At 32.2% G+C, this 25,341-nt stretch overlaps 1 protein-coding gene across 8 annotated transcripts in view; it reads right to left on the reverse strand.

Moving 5' to 3' along the window:
• Positions 1 to 25,341, reverse strand: part of Adgrl3 (adhesion G protein-coupled receptor L3) — a 479,419-nt gene that overhangs the window by 41,717 nt on the left and 412,361 nt on the right. For all 8 annotated transcript variants that reach the window (XM_077803548.1, XM_077803550.1, XM_026395016.2 and 5 more), the window contains 2 exons: positions 21,748 to 21,814; positions 19,839 to 19,930 (listed from right to left, as the gene is read on the reverse strand). In XM_077803548.1, the coding sequence (XP_077659674.1) occupies positions 19,839 to 19,930; positions 21,748 to 21,814 (159 nt within the window). The remainder of the gene's footprint in view (positions 1 to 19,838; positions 19,931 to 21,747; positions 21,815 to 25,341) is intronic.

Below are 25,341 nucleotides of genomic sequence, written 5' to 3' on the forward strand. Positions count from 1 at the left end.
GAAATAGTGAAGTTCATAAATATATTATATCCTCAGCATTGAAAAATCCACTAGTCACTGTATTATTCACTAAAGTAATCATTTGACCATAAAGTAAGGAATAAAGGTGATGAAATCACATGTGAAATGTTCATGAAAAATTCGTTAAGAAAAATAAGTTCTGGAATTGGACTCATTTTTTTCTTATGACTGTGAAAATTTGAAACTTTGAATAGAAAAGATAATTTTTAAATGATCAGATATCTATATAGGAAGAAGATTATATTTCTTTCTGATAGCTTTGCGTTATACTCATTAAAAACTGTTGCTTTAGTCAGTAACATTTTAACAACCACAAAATATTGTCAGCAAGTTGATTAGTTTTCATTGATTGATATTCTTCACTGAAATTTACAATGCTTCCTTGTTCACTACCAGAGGCCCAAAGGCTTTTAGATCTAAATTATGCCTCAAACTTCACTAATCCTGGGAATATTAGACCAAGGGCTGATTGAATATGGTCACTGGAATGTAAAGAGATGCAGTAGTTTAAGGAATATATTAGAGGCCGTATCTTCTGGAGTTCTTTTTTCAACTTAGAGGATGTACAAAAACTTTTTAAATAAACTCAGGAAATTAATAATGTTTTGTTGTGTTGCCAAATGTGTTTTGACAAGTTGAATTTCTGCTATACTCTCTCTCAGGCCATATGGCATCATCACCTCTTTCTTCACTAACTGCAAGAGAAACATGCATCATACCTCTTCTGTGAATAAACAACTTATTACAAATTGCTTGTAAGTACAGCTAAAACACACAAAAAAAGCACAACCAAGTATTTAAAATACCTCTGTTCTTACTAAAGATTCCTTAAATGGCATCCAGGGGGGCACTGCAGCACAGTAGGAATCAGACAAGTTTTATTTAAAGTTGGATAAGTAACTTATTCTTTATAAGACTGTTGATAAATGCTACGAACTTTCATATTTTTAACTAAAAATGGGTATATACATGCAGATTTCCCATGAATGTGAAATAGAAACCCGGAGTACTGCAGTGTACATGAGAAAGCTAAGCTTAATTCATAAGTATATTGTGACCTCTGTGTTGAAAATGACAGGTTATAAAACCTGAAGTTTTACAACCCTCAAGTTAGTTAATAAAATAATGTAACTGGGAACTGTAAAGTTGAAGGGACCCAAGGATAGAGTAGTCTATGGCCCTTCAAAGAATATCAATTAGAACTTCTGAAGTCCACATTGAATTTTTGAATATGTTCCTTAAATGGAAAAATGAAAATCCATTATGGTTTTTCTGGTAAAACTTTTGGAAAAAAAATCATACTGAACAGCTAGTGTAGCAATAGTAGCTGCCAATCCTTGGTCAGTGAACAGCCCTAATTAATTACTCACAGTCTCTTTCAATTTTATATTTAATATAGAAGCCCAGTGAGATGTAGTTGTTACTAGTTAAAATTGTTACTAGGAATTTTGACACAGGCTTTCTAAACTGATATTAAATGAGAAAAGAAAATAAGTAATACTACAAAAATAAGTAATATAATGAATAAATCCAATTTTGTAAATACAGAAAAAGCTCTAAAGTACAAAATAAAAAATTTTGTTTTGTTCTCTTTTGTCTTTTGGTACTGGTAATTAAACCCAGTGTGCTTAACCACTAAGCTACATCTTCAGCTTCTTTTATTTTGTATTTTGAGACAGGGTCTTGCCAAGTTGTATAGGTCCTTGCTATATTGCTAAGGATGGCTTTGAACTTGCAAGCCTTGTGCCTTAGCATCTTGAGCAACTGGGAGTACCAGCAGGCACCTCTGTGCCTGGTCAAAATAACAAATTTTAATAGAGTACATTTTATTGGAAAGAACAGCTTCAGTAAAGTGTTAAGAACCAGTACCAATGAGAGCATATTCTCTAATGACAATGTAATTAAATTAGATATAAACTAATAAAATGTGTACATGCCTATAAATATAAATATATGACTATTAATAATAATGCATTTACTGCTACATTTCCAGAAGAGCCTCCAAGTGCCACTTTTTACAAATAAGTTCTACTTAATACGCAATTAACAAATAATCCTTCTCTTATGTATGTTAAGTCTAAATAGAACAGAAGAAAAACTTTTATGATTTAACCATAGCTTTCCAGATAAGGATATTTTAAGAGATAAAAAAATTTGAGAACATTTTATGTAAGAATTTAGTTAAAAGTCCAAAATAAGTTGTTAAATAACAAAATCTAGTGGTGCATACACAACATAATCAGTTAAAATTCATTCCAAAATAGAAAAATTCTATTAATCATGCCACTTATTACATGAATAGCCTAAAGAAAAAGAAAGAAAAAAAGAAAGCTTCCATGTAAATGAAGAAACTATTTGGTGAGGTTAATATTTTTCATGGAAATACAAAATAACTTAAAATGCTAAGATTGTATAGTATTTCCCTTAACTTAATAAAATTATCTATTTAAAAAAATCCACAGCTAACATCTAATGTAATGTTTCTCCACCTACTTTACAGTTCCCCATTCTATATATGTACATATATATGCACCTACACACACTTTGTAGTTTCTCCATTACTTCCAAGATGAGAAAGAGAGAGAGAGAGAGAGAGAGAGAGAGAGAGAGAGAGAGAGAGAGAGAGAAAGAGAGAGAGAGAGAAACATAGGCATGCACATTTTAATTTCCACACAAAAACAAGGATGCAGGCTATCCTTGGAACCGCTCAATATAATACTTGTTGTCTTGACACATAAGAGAAGAAGAAAAAATTAACTGGTATTATTAGAATTGTGAATCTAATATTTAATTATTTTTTAAGATATCATGATAGTTTCCATAAAAAATGTGAAGAAGTGTACGAAATTGTTAAAACTATCAATAAAATTTCATGTTATATAGAAATAAAGATGCAAAGATCAATATTATTCTATTAAAGTGGAAAATCAAAGAGAAACTAGAAATCATGCATTACAGCAACAAAACAAAAGTTCTTTAGAAATTTATCTTGCAAAGAATGATTGGGCCTTAATGGAAGAACTCTAAAAAAACCTATATAAGGATCTAATATAAGACCTCCATAAATGAAGACATATCTATATCTATCTATCTATCCATCTATCTATCTATCTATCTATCTATCTATCTATCTATCTATCTATCTAATATGACTTAACTTCATAAATACAGTGGCTGTCCCGACTTGCCATACAATTAATGAAATTATGACTAAAATAAAAAGAATTATTTTGAAAGAATTTGAGAATTTAAGGACAGCACAAAGCTTTATGTAAAGGATGGAATGTTTAGTAAATGTTGTGGGGAAGTTGGTTCATTATATAAAGAACACAAAATATTACTCAAAGAGATTAAAAATTTAATGTGAATTGGGAAACTCAAAGACAAATAAAAGAGAATGTAGAAAAATAAATAGAAATAAAGAAAAAAAATTGATTCCTCGCTTAAGAGAATTTCTGTTGAAAGACATTGAAAGTATATACGATATAGGAAAAAGCTTAAGGTTTAAATTCATATATTATAATTTATGTCTCTCTGTGTACATTGTAGCAAAGGAAACATTAACAGAGAAGTGACAAACTGGAAGAAAATACTTACCCTGTCAGAAGCATAAAGCTGACAGGAAAAATGAAAAATAGAATACCTCTTAAAAGAGAGAGGAAATCTAGTAGAAACAAAGAAGCATGATAATTCTAATGCAGTTCCTTTGAGTACTAAGCAAGATGTATCATATCTTTGGGAATCCTTCCTACATCTAATCAAGCAAGATGCAGCAAATTCAAGTAAGGCAGAAAAAACAGAGAAATGCAATAGCTCATTAAATGGGTCAGCTTCTGAGCCACATCTTGGTATGTGTAAATGCTAATATCCAATAATGTCAATATTTCAGCTAATCAATTATTACCTTTTATGCTCAGGGTTTTTCTTTCTAAGCCAATAATTAAAAGGTTTTAATTTTAATCTTAGACCATCATTCTCAATTCTGGAACAGAGAGGACTTTTGTCAGCACTTTGAAGTATCTGGCATTAAATCAACTTCCTCCACACCCAACAGTCCTCAGTATTCCAGGACGCAAATTCATATAGCACATTTACAAAGGTGCCAGGGGCTTGGATGACAGACCTTTTAAAAATATATAATTATATGTAGTAAAATCCCAGCAATTGGGACTTAGCCAAGAGAAATACAGATTAGGAAATTTTCTAGTGTAGACTGAGCAACTCAAGATGCTTAACACTACTATATACTGTCTGCACATTTTAATTACAAATCCAATGATTTAATACACAGTCTTTTGTTTTAGGTAACTAAGACTTTCAGCACTTCTAAATGAGGTAAAGAAAAAAAATATGATTTTAAAACAAATAACACTCCTAATTGCAAACCACTACTGAAAAGTAGAACAGTGAGAGGGCTGAAAGCCTTATTGCTGTGTTTGTTAAAGGGAGATATTCACTTGGAATTAAAAGAATCTGATCTGTACCCAGGGAATGTGCTTACTTCAGAAATCCATTTTGTTGATTGATTTGGCAATCAGTGATTATCTTTGTCACCTTCAGTCACAGGTCATTTTACAGTCTTCTTCTGTGAATTGGGTAAAATTAAACATCTACAAAGACTCAAAGTATTGATTGTCTTACATCCCAAAGGTAGGGAAGTGAAACCACCAAAAAACATTTTCTCTAAAAACCTCAGCTCCCTTGAGTTTGTTGCATTCAGATACTTACTACCACCTTGTTAGGTTTGTATATGATTTCAGTGTGTCCTTAAAAGTTTCAAGGAAGCTTGGTTTCCAATATGGCAATGTAAACAGGTTGCGGATCTTTCAGAAGTAAAAACTAGTGGGAGGGAATTAGGCTGTAGAAAGCTTCACCCTTGGAAGGGATTCAAGTAGTAGTTCTTGTACTTAACTCAACCTTGAGTTACTTCTCAAGGTTGTTTTAAAAAGAGGGTTTTTTTTTTTAAAGGAAGTTCTTACTAAAAAAAAAGAAGGTTGTTATAAAAAGAGCAAGCCTAATCTCTTCCCTTGATTTGGATTCCTGACTTGCCATTTGATCCCTTCTGTATGCATTCCCGTATTCCTTCTTACTAATATCCGCAGATCTCCTCTTTTGTCTATCTTTTCACTACATGTCACCTGTTTCATGTCCATGCTTTAACAAACCTAGATCTTATGATCTCTTTCTCTCTCCTCCTTAATGATTTAAAACACACACACACACACACACACACACACACACAAATAAAATCACACTTGAGTAGCTGAATATTGCTGGAGAAAAGCACACAACCACAATTATTAAAGATAAACTAAATACATAAATACAAAAGTCTAATGGCACTTAACAATGTCTAACAAACCAATTATACTTCCCCAGTACAAATGCTTTCCCATTCTTCATAAAGACTATTTCTCATCTTCCTTCCACCTAACCCTCTTTTTCATTCCAACTCCTACAGCTGAATATTGCATCCTATTTCCTTAAAAAATAAAAGAAAAGAAAAAACAGAAATAATCTAACAGTTGCAGACACTTTGGTGCCAGACATCTCAAGTCCTTGTACAGTTCCTGAATTTATACCCTGGCTACTGCTGCCTTCCACACTTTGCTCCTATGACATCATGTTTTTATATTACCTGACTCTTTTCTGAGATGTCTTTAGCAGAACGACATACTTCTTAGGTGATTTCAGCCAGTAATTCACAGTAAATACTAGTAACTCTAAAATCTCTGTCTCTAATACTGACAATAATGCTGAGACATTAAGACTCCGGATAACTACATTGTGCTAATCAGATTTTATATTCATAAATATAAATATTTTAAATATTCACAGATGCTACCAAACTCTGGTCTTGAGGTGAGTTAGCCTCTCAAAAATCTCAAAGGATTATTGCACAGATTAAATAAATTAACATATGTAAAGAACTTAGACTAGAGCCTACTACATAGTAAAACTTCAATACTTTAAGTATTCTTATTAAATACATTATTTCAAATAGATATTTAAAAACTTTAATTGATGTTTTATCAAGTATAGCAATTATACCTGATTTGAGGGTAGAACCATAGAATACTTGTCCTTTATTTTTGTAGGGGCTGGGGATGTGGCTCAAATGGTAGCGCATACACAGGGCGCTGGGTTCAATCCTCAGTACCACATACAAATAAAATAAAGATGTTGTGTCCACCGAAAACTAAAAAATAAATATTAAAAAATTATCTCTCTCTCTCAAAAAAAATCAATAAATCTCAACTGTCAAATTTGTATACCTAAAATCATTGTAGTAAATAAAAATTTCAATTTAATGTTATTTTAAAGAAATATATATATTAGGATAAAAAAAACTTTCTCCTAGTTGATTCTTGTTATAGTAACCAGGGAAAACTCTTGAAAGCCTAGGATATTATGATTAAATCTCAATGAGATTTCTTGTTTACTTAATTCAGCCTTAGGAAGAAATAAAATTTTCCACATAAGAATTTGAAGAACTGTAGTAATAAGTAATATACTAAACAAAAATTGACTTCTGCATTAAAAATATGGCTCAGAAATAATTAGAAAGCGATTTAATGTGGTTCAGGGCAGACAACCCCCAAAATTTGGTACCAAGCTTGGCATTTGGGAAATCAGCAGAATAGGAAGATCTTTCTGACCTTCTGACCCTTTTCTCCTGAAGCACACCATAAAGGAATTATCTGGCCTTCCTCTCTTAACTGCATAATAAGACCCTTATTCCTGACATATACTCCCTATACACAGAGTAACACATTAGGAATAGAACATCCTAATCCTCAAAGACACAAGGATGCCAAGAAAAATTTGAACAAACAGGCTTGATAAATTCCTCTTGGCTTATTACCACTGTGAAATGCTCTTTTGTCCTCCAATCCTATTTTTCTACATCTGTTATGCTATGGTTTGGATATGAGGTATCCCCCAAAAGCTCCTGGTAATGCAGAAATATTTAGAGATAAAATAATTGGATTATGAGACATACTCAGCCCATCCTAATTTGAATGGACAGGGTGGTTACTGTAGACAGGTGGGTCATGGCTGGCAGAGATGGGTCACTGGGGGTGTGCTTTAGAAGGATACATCTTCCCTGTGGCCTCTTCTCCCATCCTTTGGCCCCTTCTCATGACCCATCATGAACTGAGCAGTCTTCCTCCATCATTCTCTTCTCCCATGATGTGATACTTCCCCTTGGCCCAGAGTGATGGTATCAATCATTTATGTGATCAGGGACAGATAGATGTGAGAGGTGGGAACATGAGATTAAGGGAATAAATCTGTAAGAGCAGGTTCCAATTAGAGCTAATCAGCCAAAGCCACTTAGAGTTGTCATGGCAGTAGGAACTCAAAAGTCTGATATCATCCAGCTGTCATTCAAAAGTCAAAAGGTGGACCTGTGTGGAACTCTTGGGAAACTTGCCTGGGAACCCCCAATAAAAGTGGAGGGCAGGAGAGGTTCACTGTCCTTCTGAGAGGATCCACTGACTCACTTATCCCTTTCCCCCTTTCCTAACCCTTCTAATAAATTCACGCCTGTTAACTCTGAGAGAGCTCTGAAATCTTTCTGACTTGATTGCAAAAATTGGAGTTTGAAGGGGGGCATTTATACTTCCTCAGTTTCCAAGAAGACCCCAGTCCCGTAACATATGGACTGAGACTTCTGAGGCCAAGGGCCCCAAATAAACATGCTTTTTATAAGTTATTCTTGTGGGGTATTTGGTCACAGCAACAAGTAACTGATGAAAATAATTCACTTCATGAAACTTTGTTTTAAAAAAATGCACAAGTTTTCCTGTTTTGTTGGTTCTCTATTTCTGAAGGTTTCCATGTCATGTAAAATTTGTATTAAATAAACCTGTATGCTTCTCTCTGCCTAACCTGTATTTTGTTATGAGGGTCTCACCATGAATCTAGCAGTAGGTAAGAAATCTTTTTCCCCTACAAATTCAAATTTTCATTTACATTTAGAATTTGGAGTTTACGGTAACAAATATTATTCCATATAACTTCTCATGAGGTGGATCTATATAAAAATAAACATGTTAAAAGTTTACGAAATTTTGGGGGGACAGTAACTTTTTGTTTCATGCAGAGTGCATGAGATTCAATTTTATAAGTTGAAACTAAACAGCATGCTCCTAAGTATATGTATCCATGTGAACTTTTATTTTGAAAAGCTTAAAATACAAGGAAAATAAATAGCAATTACCTTAAAAATTAATAGCAGCAAAAAGATAAAAGCACAATCTTTTAAGACATTATCTCCAAATCATAATTAGATTTTTAAAAACTAATTATTTAAATGATGTCAATAAGAGCAATTACAAACAGTAGAATTTTACCTCACAAATAATTTGGGGACAGATGAATTATAATAATTAAATGTTTCAATTTTCATAAGACTTCATTAAATTTTCATTTTGTAGATATATCCACAGTAGTCTATTAACAATAGAAAATTAGACTCAATTTTTAAAAAAACTTTTTCAGAAAGAGATTAGAAATTAGAATGATAATTCTTTCAGGAAAACAATACTCATTTTTTTTGTTGTTGTTGTTCCACGCATTGAACCCAGTAAAGGGTCTTGTTGAGTTGCTTAGGGCCTCTCTAAACTGCTGAGTTTATGAATGGCTTTGAATTCTCCATCCTCTTGTCTCAGCCTCCTAGGCTGCTGGGATTACAGGTGTGCACTACCATGCCTGGCTCAACTAATTTTTTATTAACATAATGTAGGGCTACTCATTTTTAATGAAACATACAAGGAGTATATGCTCATTATACTAAATTCTGAAAACTCAAAAGGGCAATGCTCTCATAAAAAATAAACATTTAGTCTTTGTCTCTGTTGCCTGGTAAAGAGCTCCTAAAACCTTGGGAATCTCAAGTGTCTTTTGAATGCTAATGAGATAACTCAAGGTGTGTTTGTGGGTGGAGGTGGACTGCTAAGTACTAGTCTCAGTCCAAGCCACCATTGAAGGGTTAGAACTTGCCACCCATCTCCAGTCCCCCATGTCTTCCTTAAATTCCCACTCCATCACCAGGCAAGAGAGGGGAGCTGGAGATAGTATACAATAATATGTGGCCAATACTTTAATCTCTCATGACTAAAATTAAAAAAAAAATTCCTATAAAAATGCCAAAGGATGGGATTTGAGGAGCTTCTGGATTGATAAACATATCCATAAGCCTGGGAAAGAGAGGGCATGCAAGTTGGCCCTCTTCTGCCATATAGTGCTGTATACACTTTTTCCATTTGACAGTTCCTGAGTTTCATTTTTTTAAATAATAAAACTCTACTCTTAAGGACAGCATGTTTTGTGAGTTGTTCTAGTGAATTATTGAACATGAAGAGTGTGGATGGGGACTCCTAATTTATAAATTATAACCAAAAGTGTGGGTATGCTGGGCACCTCATTTGCAATAGGTGTCGGAAGTGAGGGCAGACTGGGAAGCTGAGCCCTTAACTGTGGATTCTGTGCTAACTCTGTGAGAGTTAGTGTCAGAACTGAATTGAACCCTTGGACATCTATTTGCAACTGGTGCACGGGTTGCTGTGTGGAAAAATGACATGTATTTGGTACCTTAAGTGGTGATGGGAAGTATCATGCAAATACATAAAAATGAGCATATGAAATGGCATATTATGATGACACTAAGTTATTACCAACTTTTTAGTACAATTATATTTAGTCTATTTTCCACATATATAACTATTTCTTTGAAACAAAAACATTCACTTATATCTAAAAATTATATTAGCTCACATCCATCTTATAAATTATGCTTAATACAATTTTATAAAATATTGCTTTTTATTTTATATTTTGGAAGAGAGCTGAATTATTTTAAGGTATCAATATTTATCTGATCATTACTTGAAGGAAAAGGAATTTTGTGTCTTAGAATATTTTTAAAATTTTTAAATATTTTTTCCAGTTGTAGTTGGACACAATACCTTTATTTTATTTATTTATTTTTTTTTGTGGTGCTGAGGATCGAACCCAGAGTCTTGCACATGCTAAGTGAGTGATCTGCTGCTGAGCCCCAGCCCCAGCTCAGTAATCTTTTTGGTGATTTTCTGCAAACTTATAACTTATTAATTTTATTTCTTAAATTCATAAAATTATACAAAAAGTTACTAAATATGCTTGCATGTAACAGATTTGTATTTGCTAACAAGGTCTTTGGACTTTTGCATCTTCTATATAGAATATATAATATAAATGTACACATATGTAAATATGTGCATGTATTCATACATATATAATACTGATATAAGTAGATTTTATAATCAGAACATTAATTTTATAACATTATATATATTAACATATGAAATTGAAAGCAAAAAAATAAAGAAATGAAAACAATATTGTAATAATTATATTTTCAAGCCTACAAAACTTTGTTTTCTAGGCAGATGAATGTTTATGAACATACTGAGCACTTATTATTTATGAGTCATGATAATTTATTACATTATTGTAAAAGAAAACATCTGCTAGTTAATGAGTTAGCAGTACTCAGTCATAATATCATCACATAATAGATGAAATGTTCTGCCTGTGCTCCTTGTTGAAGAACAGCCTCCACTATACACTTTATCCCATATTCCCTTGCCTACTTAAATTTAAAATTAATTAAATTTAGATATCATGCAACTTTTTTTCACTCTTCATGATCAACAAATATTCTATTCTTATCAAATAAAGGAATAAGCTATAATACATCTCATGCATAAAAACTAACCAATAAACAAAACAAAACACCTTCCTGCACCTGACATTTTCTCCAGCTATTACATTTCTGAGCTCTTATTTATAGATAAAGGCTTGAAAAAAGTTGCCTTTATATGTGTTTTTTAACTCCTCTCCTCCCTTTTCCCCTTGAATTCACTCATATAAGGCTTCACAAGCCTTACCAAAACAGCCTTCATCAAGTTCACCAAAAACCTCCATGTTACTAAATTCAGTGGTCAAGACTAAATTCTCATCTAATTTGAAAACTTGATTCACTTACCTTCCAGGATTTCTTGCTTTCTTCCTCTATATCAACTGCTGCTACTTCTGAATCCACTATACGGGTTTGGCATCTCTAAGATCTCCATAAATTGAAGTGCCAAAGTGTTATGCTCTATGGTTCTCTTACATTCTGAGTCTACTCTCAATCCCATTATCTTAACTAGCCTCGGCATTTTAAGATAAAGTCTACTCTATCCCATTCTTCCAAGGCTGTAGGCAGTAGCAGATTCTTCATGGATTTGAGGAATGGACAAAGTGAGGATTTGGAGAATTAGAAAGAATTTGGATGTGTGGACTAGAGCATACACATGCCTTTATGTGAGGCCCCCCACAGAATAGAATCCAGCTGAGAGTAGGGAGAGAAGGAAAATAAGCAATGGGCCAGGAGATACATCTTGGCACTGAAGCCCAAAAAGTTGAAGGATTCTAAATTCACTCCTAACTGTCTTAATAGTTTTAAAAGGTCTGTCAAAAAGGGAGGTTAATACTTGTTTTAATTATTATTTTGTTATTTAGTTTCCTAAGCTCCATAATTAATGATGATGTCCCTATCCCACCCAGAGGCACTGAACTAGTCTCCTTTGCCAGATCTTTGTCTTCCTAGACTCCCTTACAGTAGGGAGTCATGTGATTCAGACTTGTGATGCAGGTAAGGGTGTTTGGAAGAAGGTTCTACCTTGACCATACATCAGTAAGAAAAGAACATAAGAACTTGTTTTCTTTTTTTTCCTGTCTTTGAAAATAGCTGCTGAATGATATGTTACTTGGAGCTGAGAGAGTCTTCTTTGGACCACAGGATGGCACAATAAACGGCAAAGCCAACATGCTGAAGATGATCAAAGCCTGTAAGGGCATAGGTTCTTGCTGCCATTATTGAGCTTTGGAGTCAACTCTAGAACAACCTCTTCTTGGATTTCATGTTCCATAAATCATGACCATCCTTATGATTTAGGTATTTATATTTTCAGAAGTAACCATCTCAACAGATACATACTTTCTAGTGACTAGTAAGAGGAACTCATTGAGCTGGAAAATCATTGCAAACTTTTTACCATATATGTATATCATTTTCACTATTTTATGTTTTTGAAACCATCTCACTTTTCTTATTTTAATGCTTTAAAATGAAATATATAACTGCCATAAATAAAAATACAGAATAATTTAATTTGCCAATTTAGAAAGTAATAAAGATGTATAAAATGAAGTCATTGTTGAAAATAAGTAAAACATAGCAACTCTAAGTGCAAAAAGTTAAAATTTATACACTGAGGACTCCAAGTTGTATCTCCAGCTTTCATCACTTCTACTGCCTACTCAACATTTGCACTAAGATATCTAGTAAGTTACTTGATTTAAAAAAAAATCTGTTCCATCTGTAAATGCATTTCCATCATGATTTTCTTCATATCAGCAATAACTTAATTAGTTTCCCAGGCTAAAACCATTGAAGTCCACTCAATTTTTTTTCTCTTAGGGTTTATATAAAATCAATGAATGAAATTTATAAGTTCTATCTTCATAATTTTAGTACTTTTAGGAGCTAAGAGTTTAGCTCAGTGGCAGATGACATGCTCAGCATGTGAGGGGACCTGGGTTCAATTTGACCAGGACACCACTGTCCCCCCAAAAGGAACACTTCTGACTTATGAAATAAATGAATGAACAATTAAATATAAAATTCAAATCCACATTCCTACATTAAAAATTAAGTAAAATATATGAATAATAAATAAGGAACACAAATATTATTTAATTACAACTATTCTCAGACTTCTTCCACTCTTCTGAAAACTCATGCTTAACTATTTTCAGGAAAAAAACTACAGTCTTATGAATTGGTAATTCAGACTAATTCTGATTTTCAAGTTTTCTTAGTTTGTACATTCCTGGTGGAATATAAAAGTAATCTGAGTACAAGCCCTATTGAAAGAACAAAGGGGCTGCTCATTTTTATAGTAGCATTATTTACAAGACATTTCCCCCTTCGGTATTCTTTCAGTTTTTCTCATCCTTAGACAGCAAATACTCTCCTATATCTGATATCAACCTAATTATTTTTGAGAAAACTTAAACAATAGTTGGGTATCAAGTTGTGGTGCACAACAGTTCCAGTGTACCTATGGCACTTATCCTTCAAACTATTTTTCTCAAATGTCAGCTTTCAGTTTATGAATAGAGGGATGCATAAAATACTGATTCCTAAAAAGATAATATAGGAATTTTAATGCATCTTAACAAAAACCCTAAAAAAACCAGATCAGTATTTTTTTATACTTTAGGATACTGAAAACAAAACAAAAACACCAAAAAGTGCACACTGCAAAGAGAGACTGGCAATACACCTGCTGAATACACATTCTTGTGAATCAGTGGTTGAAACTGTCCCCCCCGCCCCAAAGTAGTGATGGTTAAATGCTTGTAAAGGCTGAATTTAAGGTAATCACCAAAGAACTAGCTATCTTAGAAAGGTCTCAACTTGTTTGAAGCAACTTAGTGATGTTATAACAATCCAAAGAATTAGAGTGTTGTTTGGATTGTATCACTCTTCAAATATGCCTGATATTTTTGATAATATTAAGGCACATTTCCAGTTATGTGCAGCCACCCAGCAAGAAAATGAAAGAACACCAGGAAAAATGTGGTAACAAACATTGTATTCACTTTCAGAATCCTCTTAAAGTCTATTTTATCTTATAATAATGAATAAGGTAAACTACAATTGGTTTGACTTTTGGCTCTGAGCACTAAGGAATTCATAGAATATATCAGTATTGAGAATAATATTTGATTAAAATCAGGTAAACACATTTTTGGTGTATCATGTTCACCTAATTTTTTAGGAGCCATAACAATTTTTAAACAGCATTTCTAAATATTTAAATAATTAGAAGTCTGTGAAATTTTAATTTTAATTTGTACTTGTGAGGGTGAAATGACCTATAAATAAAATCAATTATATAGAGAAGTTAAAACTTTTTTAAAAGTTTGCATGGACTATTTTGAGCTCCATTTTTAAAAAACAAAATCAATATTTCAAAGTTTTTTTCAGTAGCTAATAGTTTAATAAGAATGTCGTAATTTTTTTTTCTCAAAATTCATCTGGAAAACTATGAAGATAAACATTTTTATCAATTCCAACTCCAAACTAGATTTACTGTTTTCAAAAGAGTTGGAACTTTTTTTAGGTTATTACTCTCAGTACAGTTTAAAGACAAATTTGAATGTAGCCTACATATATATTTATATAAAGGCTATCTATATCTTTTTTAAAAGATTGTTTATTTTAATTAGGTATGTATAACAGCAGAATGCATTTTGATTCATTGTACACAATTGAAGCACAACTTTACATTTCTATGTTTCTACATGATGTAGCATCACATCATATGAGCAATCATAAACATACCTAGGGTAATGATGTCCATCTCATTCCACCATCTTTCTTGCCCCCATGCACCCTCCCTACCCGCCTCCCTTTTGCCCAATCAAAGTTCTTCCATTTTTCCCATGCCTCCCCTCTCCCCCATTATGGATCAGTATCCTCTATCAGAGAGAACATTCAGCTTTTGGTTTTTTGGGATTGGCTTACTTCGCTTAGCATGATATTCTCCAACTTCATCCATTTACCTGCAAATGCCATAATTTAATTCTCTTTTAAAGCTGAGTAATATTCCATTGTGTATATATATCACAGTTTTTGATCCATTAATCTAATGAAGGAAATCTTGATATATTAATATGAATGAAAATATAAGCATTAAAATACTCTCATAAGAATGTTGTATTTTTCAAGATTAAGTTTATTTGCTTTTTTGCCTTCATTTCTTTAGATCCAAAACACCTTAACTCCATAACTTAATATAATACTCATCGAGCTGAATTATTTCTACTTAATTGTTTCTATCAACATTTAGAAACACAGTCCTCAAAGTAATGATTACCTTCTTAATAAATAGAGTAAGTTATGGGTATTGTTAAGCCTTAAAATTTCTCTATTTGTCCCTGAAGCTATTCAAAAGCCCTCTTAGATTTATTTACATGTGGCAGGTGTCCAAGCTCACAGAGGAAGCTTCCCCCCCCCGCCACTTCCTTTCAGAACTGTCTACAGAACCTGCTATTTATTAATCAAATGAGCATTTCACCCCTGGAGCCAATTCTTTCATAATAGGATAAGTTTGTCTTAAAAAGATAAAGCATCATATCATGCATAATTTTTAATGACACCATATGGTAAACAAAGCTAGTCATATTCTAATGGGATTTTGAAGGGAGCGTGAGTAAAGCTTCACTGTGAAAAATACAAAGAAATAAAGGGAGCAGAGTATTTCCAAATGGAATGGTTAAAAATAAGCAAACCATCCTATATGAGTACCAAATTAATGCTTTACCTATGTGTGACATTTAATGTCACAAAACTCTACAAAATAGATATACTTATTCCCAATTCAGAGTAGAAACTGACTGAGAGTGTGATAGAATTTGCCAAGGTCATACAACCATCATAGGATGGAAAAGAAATTCAAACCCAGGTGAGTCAGATGCTTAAGATCCTATTTCAAAATAAAATAAAAGGGCTAGGGATATAGCTCAGTGGTAGTGCACATCCCTGGCATGCATAAGGATGTGGGATTAAACCCCAGTACTGTTAAGAAAAAATGTTTTAAATATTTTTAACAATAAATGTGGGTAATTACAGAAACTACTTTTAAAGGTAAATATAAAGTATTCTAGAAGCTTCTTATAAATTCAAGGTTTACATGTCATCATACTATAATTCCATGTGGCAACAATTCATTAATTGTTTTGTTCATATTTACATACATTATTTTTAATTAGGTTAGATTTCAACTATAACCACTGAAAGTTCCAATTTCAATCTTTGAGAAACTCAACTAAAAAATTCAAATGAATTACCTCTTTCCCCTAAGTATAATTACTTATTCTGATGAAGAGAGACAAATGACAAGTAAGCAGTCAGAAAATGGACATGTGTTATTCAATTTAATTACTTTTTTAGATAAACCTGAGATTTGGTATACTTTATTTCCTTTGTAATCATGTTACTATCATACTTCACTCTATTGTTTATTTTATTTGAGAGTATATCATTAATATAGCAATGAGTCAGCAAAACAAATGTTCTCTGTTAACATGAAAGGGATTTATTATGATGTCCCTGAAGTTAGTTTAGAATAAAAAAAAATTATGTTATTTTTGAAAATAATGAAATAATATTTAAATTACTTTGGCTAAACAGGAGTCAGTCATGCATAGTGTCAGGGAAGAAAACATCAATAGAGAAACAGCAGAGATCAGACTTGGGTAAAAGAGAGCACACCTAGAGCAGCCAAAGGTCCATGGCACAAAATGAAGGTAAAGAAGAAAGGGGTACCAGATCAGGAAGGCTCAATAAGCTGTGTTGGGACTGTGGACTTTAAGAGTAATGGGACTCTTTGAGGAGATTTACCCCAAATACATGCATGATTAGATTTAATGTTTTCAAGAGATCCCTCTAGCTAGTGAGAGCAGGAGCAAGAATCTGAGTAGAGAAATTAGACCATTGCCATGATGTTGCCAAAGAAGAGAGTAGCTTAAAGCAAATGCTAACAAGAAAAAATAAGGAGAAACAAGAATATTTTAGATAAAGGAGGTGTGTGTGTGTGTGTGTATGTGTGTGTTAAAGAAAGAGAGAGAGAGAGAGAGAGAGAGAGAGAGAGAGAGAGAAACTATCAAGAGCAATAAAGATGTTGTTCATCACTTTATAAAAATACATTTAAAAAACTAAAACTAAAAACCAAAAATAACGAAAACAAACTTTTATGCCCTTTCATGTTTACTAAATGATAAAAAGTAAAGATTTACAGATAAAATAAAACTTTATCTTTAAAACACTCACACAGCACTCATATCATGTCCAAACACATTTTATATAGATAATTTTTCTTGTTAAAAAAGTATAGATTTTATGTTTTGGCTAATATTTAAAATTATTTTTATTCTTAAATACTAATTTTCTTCTTGGTTGTATCCTTTTGATTTCTTTCCAACCAATTCTTAAATAGTTAATTAAAAGTATTTAAGAAAATTAATTATCCTTCAGAGTTTGAAAAATATTAAGAAATATTTTCTTGACATGCCTTTCAAATCTCTCTTCAGTAATTCCCCTTAACCTGCAGAAAACCATCTTTCTCACTTTTTTGATAAAAGTAGGTAGAAATCCCTTAAGTTACTCACAGTCCTACACTGTTCTATCACAGTACCACTTCTATTTTTATTTATTTCGTCCATTCTCAGTGGAAGAAGTCTCTCCTAGTTTGGTGGAAGTGTTCTTCCTGGAATACAGCTGGAGTAGAAATGCTCTTTCATGGTTCTAGATGCATACCCTACATTAATTCAAGTCATAACTACAGTGATTCCATTACTTCCTTGCTTATATTCTTAACCTTCCTCAATGGTTCTTTCTCATCAGTATACCCTTATTCATGTTTCTTCCATCTAAAACCATTCTCTATACTCCAACAACTATCCGATTTCTCTCCTTGTCAAATTTTTGAGAAGCATCATCAGAACCTCTTTATACTCCTCTGTTCATTTGATAATCAGTTCACTTTCATTATTGTACCATTGTGAAGATGAAAAGAAGACTCAGCAAAGTTAAACACTTTCCAGATGCTATAAAAAAGCAAATAATTTAGAATTCAAATCAAGATATTCTCATTTAAGGTTTTATTTTGCTGTATAATATAAAGATTGATGCCATCAATGCCATTAAATGTAATTATTGACTTTTGTGTATTTGACTGCTCTTTTAAACATTAATATCAACCCACATTACCCAAATAAATGCACATAAATGATGAACAAATTAATCCTTTAAAATGTTTGTCCATACAGAGCACAAGTTCTAAAGTTCAGGGTAAGTTAAGGTCTTTACCTTTCCAAAACTGGACAAAAAGTTAAGAAATTCCTAAAATAATACTTGAAGAATAGGTCAAAATGAGCCAATTTTCTAATTTTTAACCTGACAGAATATGTTACATAAATATCAAAGTTCATTAACTTCTTTCTGATGGTACTTTAAAAAATAACAAATGATAATTATTGTTTTTAAAATGTAATTTATACCAATTTGAGAAAAGTATGACATAATAAAGAAAATATATCTTATGTGGCTATTTAACTTATCTAAATTCAGTAGAAACAGTGAGTGTATGGTACTAACACTGTATTTTAGAAAGAAAGTTTAATTGAACATAATTCAATAATATTATGATGATTATCTCAACAAACCAAAATTAGGAATTACAAAGATTACTAATCCTAGTAGATAAATCCTAGTTTGTGCCATGATTTTTTATTTTTCCACTTAATATCAATAAATTTGTCACTGACACATTTAGTGTATTATGCTTTTCTATAAACACTCATTGAGGAACTGCTTTACGGATCAGAAACTATGTCAGAAAGTGAATGCAGAAAGATGGAAAATGGATGACATAACTGCTGTCTGAAGTTGTTTTAGGATAACGTCAATAGCATACAAAAGTCACAGTTGATCTCACAAAACTTCTCACAGGATATTCATTTAATGAAATTGTTTATCTAAATTAATACACAATATAGGCAAATTATAAGAAATGCAATTTGAACTTATGATATCAAGGATAAATGGCTAATGCACATCTCAAAATTACTATCTTTCTCAAATGTTGGGAACTCTAAGCAAAGATGAATTTTTTTGCTATACTAGGAATTCGACTATTTTTTCTTAGAAAAGGTAAACCAGCTACTTTTTGTGTAAATCAAATTCTCAGTAGTGTTAAAAAGTAAGGTAAACATTTTCATATCTCTACATGGTTAGGACTTTCTGAGTTAGAAAAATGGAATTCAGTGTAAAGGACAAAGTTTGAAAATGAAAAGATGATTGAACAGAACGAAACTTCTGGAGAGAGTTACCTTCTAGGAGGTTGCATTAATATTTCAAAGAGGATAAAGCACTAAGCCATATCTTTATATTTCAAAGAAAAGGTTGGGCATCCTTATTTGAAAATCCAAAATCTGAATGCTACAAAATTCAAACATGATGCTCAAAAATTTTCAGATTTTGGAGTACTTTAGGTTTTTGACTCAGATGAGGGACTTTCAACTAGTGAAGTCTATGAAAATATTCCAAAATTTGAGAAACTTCAAAATCTGAAACATTTCTGTTCCCAAACATTTCAGATTAGGGATCCTCAATCTCACTTGTTTACATTTGGGAGGCTTCTCTCCCCCCCCTCAGGAGAGGGGTACAACTAAATAACCGCTCCTATTTAAACAGCAGATTCATAATTTCAGGGGTTTTCTCCCGTGGTGTAAAATTTCCCCTTCTGATACCTGTAGGAACCACCATCTAGACTTGGACACTTTGCCCTGATGGGGAATGTGGAGTCCAGGGTAAACAATGCACTATTGCTCTACAAAATCACAGTCTGCCCTGTTCTAGAAGCTTTCTGTTTGTTTTCAGGACAAACGTGAATATAGGTATTAAAAATGTATACTACTTTAAATTAGGGTTTAGAGGGAAGAAGTGTCTTTTTGAAGAGATAACTTCATTATACTTATTTTCAGGTATATCAGTTCACTCCAATAATAAACAAATGGTCAAATACTGGAAAGACAGTACATTGATCTTCAATATCATTTTGCCATATTATTCCAATGCAAGAAAAAGCAGGATAGTATAATAGTACAAATGTAAGGTCATCTGTAGAAAACAAAAAATTAAAATCACTTACTTGATGTTATCAAGGCAGCCTGATTCTGGTTTCAGTATAGCAGTATGATGAAACATTTTATATAAAGCAATCCCAAGGAAGATTACATTAAGCTGGAATGCAAAAGGTAATGTTATGCAGCATAACCATAGTAGAAAAAAAAAGCAAGTCTATTCTCTGTAACAAATGAATTGTTCTGGGAAATTTGCTCTCAGTACACTTTTAAAGGAATTGGATCACAGATGACTGCTTAGTATTTTAGCAAAGGCAAGAAGCCAGTTTGGGGAATTGGGATACCACTGAGTTACACAGCACTACTATGCCAAATACACATAAATATAAAATCAGTAGCCATTAGGAAGAGGCTGTGGAAATTCTGAAATAACTCAAAGTCTAGTGTATGTTTTTTAAAAAACCAACCACCTAAACAAACAAAAGGCAATAATTATTCTAAGAACACTTTTTCTGTTTTTGAAGCACATCTCCAAATTTATTATTTAGGGATACATTTTCAAATGTAATATTATAAAAATACAAATACTAAGATCAACAGGGATCATATTTGAATAGATTATGCCAAAAAATTAGAAAATGCGGATTAATTGCTGATGCTGTAACAAACAAATATTAAATAGAGGGAATCCTCAAGATATTGTTATATAACTGAAACCAGAGAAAATATATGAGTTAGAACAAAACACCCCAGTATAAATTACCTATATTACCTACATGAATACTCTACAGAAAATCACACATTGAATTGCCCTTTACTGCTTGATTGGTTTATATTTTCCACAACTTGGGACTGGTAGGGACTAGGAAAGTCCAATTAAAAATCCCACTGAAATTCTATAATACAGCATCATATTTTTTAAACCAATCATCCCTAAATTAAAAAAACTATCAAAAGTGAAAGTTAAAAAAAATTCATTAGATGATGAAAAGTTTAAACTGACTCCACCTGGTAGAAAAACCTGATCTGTATTGACATAAGGTTGTCCATAGTCATTACTCTACTTGCTCTTACTTTTCCTGCCTTTTATTTTTCTTTTTTTCCTGTTAAAATGTTGCTCTTTGATTGCAGAGTACTCCCTAGCCAGAACTATGAGTAATGGTCAATGTGTTTAATTTGGGGCAACTGCATAATGTCCACTGGAGATGTCATGTAATATGCACTATATGTACCATATTGCCTTTCCAAAGTCTGAAACATTTTAAATTCCAAAATACATCTGGACTTAAAGGTTTCAGATAAAAAAAAATTGTAGAACTATATTTTATTCAGTCGTAGGGCTAATATTTTGCTTCCAAAATTGAATAACTTTGTATTTTTGTAAACAATGATACAGATAATTTTATCTAAAGTAATATAAATATTAGAAATCAAGATATCATGATATCATGAAACTAAATATAAAAAGAAAGAATTATTCTAGGATGCATTCCTAATTAAGTTGTACCATTTTTAAATAAAATCCTTCTGAATTTTAAAGATTTAAAAGTTTATATAAAAACAAAACTGGAAGGAATTGTCTGGTATTATCCTACTTTTCCAATTCTTGTCCATTCTCAATTCAAATTATCAAATTATCTTAAAGAAAAAGAATACAACAAATATCTGTGGTCACCTTTATAGCCATCACTCTTTATCTATAAAAATAGAAGGGATTATGATGAATTGGACTTCTGAGTAGCAATACATGACATAAACTCTTGCAAATGCTTGTTTTCTTTTCCCACTGATTTTGATGAACTATTTTATAATATACAAGCAGAGTATAATGACTGTCTAATTGCTTGAGTTATATAGGGTCAAATAAGTACATGCTTTCCCCAAATTAACCTATGTAAATTAAACATAGTTAGTATAGGGATAGTGAAAGTTTTATTTCTTGACCTGGGAAACACATAGTTAATTAGGAGTTCTCACCATAATTATCAAGGTCGCTGGTCCTATAAAACTCCAAATGAAGTAGGTGTCAAGTCGGAGCCAACATCTGCAATGAAACACAAGGGAGAGAGGCATTCAAGGACTGGGCATGGGACATACATCAAGAGAGAGCAAGTGACAGAGAAGAATGTGAGCTGCAAAGCATTCCACTGGGAGACAGGAAATATTACATTGCTTGTTCATTTAAATGCTGAATTATGTGCCCAATTTCTGACAGCACTATTGATGGAGTAAGATAATTACCCCTGGAGGAAGCAGAAAAAAATGGCAGTGGGCCTTTTTGCTAAGGCCTTTTGTGTCTGTCATAGAAACCTCAAAAAAAAAAAAAAAAAAAAAGGAAGAAAAAAAGAAAAGAAAAAAAAAGGAAAGAAAAAGCCATACACATAGCCATTAAAACAAGTAGCTTTAAGCTATCCTTTTCTCTCCAATTACGGAGCTACATAACCTGTCTATCAGCTGTCAGGCAAAGAGACATTTTCCTGTCAAGAAGATCTGAGGAAATTCAGTACAAAAAAGAAATAAATTTGGTTTCAGAAGATTGAAGTTTAATTAGGTTGGGCAGTCAACCTTTGAAAGTTCTCTAGTCTTAAAAAGTGCATTGTTACTGCCCATACTTCTGGGGTTGCAAATGATCCTTAGCATCCCATGAAGTTGATTCATGGTCTAAAAGTAAATTATTAATCACTTAATTTCAGCCACATTTAATACTCCTCCAATTCTTAAAGCCTCTGGGAAATTACATTTCATTCTTCAGGATGACAGGAAGACAAAGTGGAAGTGACTAGTTATAAGAAAGATTAATGTAAAATTTGAACAAATTACATTTGATGTTAAAAATAATATCTTAAATTATTTGCCATTTTGCTATATTGAGGAATAATTAAAAAGAAAACATCTCCAGTAATACATATTCAAGAGTGTTTTGCTATGTGGTCTAAACCTTCAAATCCTAAGGACTTCAATATTCCTGTGATTATATAAATGTTACTCAAACCTAAGCAATAATAGAATACCAGAAAAGGTATTAAGAGAGGAATCTATAAATACCTATTCATAAATTAATTGATAAACTGTTATCTATTTATGATGAAATGTTATAAAACAGTTTTAAAAAAGAAGTGATCTACATGTCAACACAGTGAATTTTAAAAGTTGAGTAAGCAGTTGAGGATGTAGCTCAGTGGTAGAATGCTTGTTTAGCATGTGCTAGGATCTGGGTTTAATCCTTAACAACACCAAAAAAAGAAAAAAAAAAGTTGAGTGAAAAAAAAAAAAGGTAAGGTGAAGAATCTATACCATATACATATTAAATACACAGATAAACACACACGTATATATGTGCATATATAGACCATATCATACATACACACTATACATATGAATACTACCCACTAATATTTTATAATTTTGATAGATACATACATTGCAATAGTTTATTGGAAAGGAAAAAAAATCAAAGTCATGTTAGTTGTCATTGCTTACATGAGAGAAGAAAGGATTAGAAGTAGATCAAATTGGCATTATTATAGGGATTACTCTACTGCTAATTGTAAGTATATATGCCAAACTAACATTTTAAAATCTGAATGATGGGGTCAGTGGTCTTTATTCTGGTTATATGTTTTTCACTTTTCTATAACTCTTAAATTTTTATAGAAAAAAATTAAAAGCCAGGTTTTAAGCCAAAATAAGGAAGGGGAGGGGACTCATGAAAAGTCAATTTCAAAACAACATCTTGCCTTCCTCTATTAAGTTAAATACATGTAAACTAATTTCAGGAGATGTAAAATTGGCATTCCAATAAGAGACTACCAATTCATAGGTTTTACATGAATAATTTGTTTTATTCTAAATAAACATAATAATTGTGCTTGAGAAAATGCATTTAGTGAAACAATAAATACATGAGTTATTAAGCATTCATTTGTTTAAAGAATCAGTATACTTTTATTGTGGTAATGTCCAAAAAAGTTGGTCATAGAAAACAGAAGTGTGGTGCTGCCTATAGGCAGAAACAAATTGGATGACTTAAAGTGGAAATATGATCATTGTCTTCATTCTACCATATACTACTAAGGATATATTACATTATACCACTCTATTAAAAGGGTATGTATATGTGTTTGAGTGATATAATATCTCTAATGGAGAACAGGCAGAACTTCATGGATGTCTCTGGGTTCTCAAAAAAAAAAAGTAGGGACATTTTCTCAAATTAGACTACATACACATACCCACACATACACACACAGCACAACAATGTTGCTGAAATTATAGCAACATGATACAATACTAATAATACACTTAAGAATGAATGCTAATAGGCTAGCCCTTGTCTGTCAGTCAAACAAGTTTTGGAAAGGAAACATGAGAAATGAAGCATATTTTTAGTAAATTCTTTCTATAGAAAAATGTTTCAAGATCTGAAAAGTGTTATTTCACAGGTTAAGGACTTATGCAAATAACTTTAATTAAAATATTAGTGACTACAGAATTCAAAAATTTCAAAATTATCCAAAATTATGTTTATATAAAATAATATCATTAAATTGTGGCTATACAAATCTTTGTTTGAAAACAATCTCAGCTTAGCAAATGCTCTATTTGAAACTGTGTTTTCAGCATAATGATATCCCCTGAATGTGAAAGTGAAATTAGAAATTATTTTATTCTTTAAGAAAATTCTTCAATATCTATTTGGTATAATACATTTAAATTCCCTTCAGAATTGAATAGTGAGAGAGGCAATATGAAATACTTAAAATATACTAAGTAAATCAGCCCTCCATGAGGGCTGTCTGGGCTTTACTATCTCCTGGAAGACTGTGTGGCAAGAACGCATTTTCTAATTTGATTGCCATATGGCCACACCTGCTGTTGTTTTTGGCTCCATGCTGGCTTCCTCAAAGCTTTGTCTATTTTATATCTTTCCCATTTACCTACCTTAATAATTTGCATGATTCCTGCCCCAGTTCATTGTGCAATATTCACCTTGGCTTTGAAGTGAAGACAGGTTTTATATGGGATATATATATATATATACACACACACACACACACATTAGCAGTGGTGTTTGCTTTACTTTCTACTGTCTTAAATATAACCAACACACACACACACACACACACACACATTTATACACATATATGTGCCAGGGCACGTATATTCCACCTCATAATATTCTATCAATCTGGCCACTAAGTATCATTTGAACACAATTCAACATGTGGTTACTGGTTAAGAGAAGACCATGTCAGATTATTAGACAAAACTAGAGAAACATTTTATCACACTAAAAAAAAGTAAATCAGCTTACAAATGACCAAGTATTCCTGCTATTGAAAAATAATGTGGTTTATCTGAAACATATCTTCCAAATAACATTGAACTTGTGAAATTAGTAATTTTGATAGGTCACTCTTGTTTGATTTTTAAAATATACCTCAATTTCTCTTTTAAACATAAAATCTAATCAGAATACATGGGATCTATACATCTTATTTTTTTAAAGTGTTATAACAAAAGATATGCCCTAGGGTTGAAAAACTGAATGCATTCTGACCACACAACATC

This window comes from Urocitellus parryii, chromosome 10, assembly GCF_045843805.1.
Source record: "Urocitellus parryii isolate mUroPar1 chromosome 10, mUroPar1.hap1, whole genome shotgun sequence".
Classification (NCBI taxonomy): domain Eukaryota; kingdom Metazoa; phylum Chordata; class Mammalia; order Rodentia; family Sciuridae; genus Urocitellus; species Urocitellus parryii.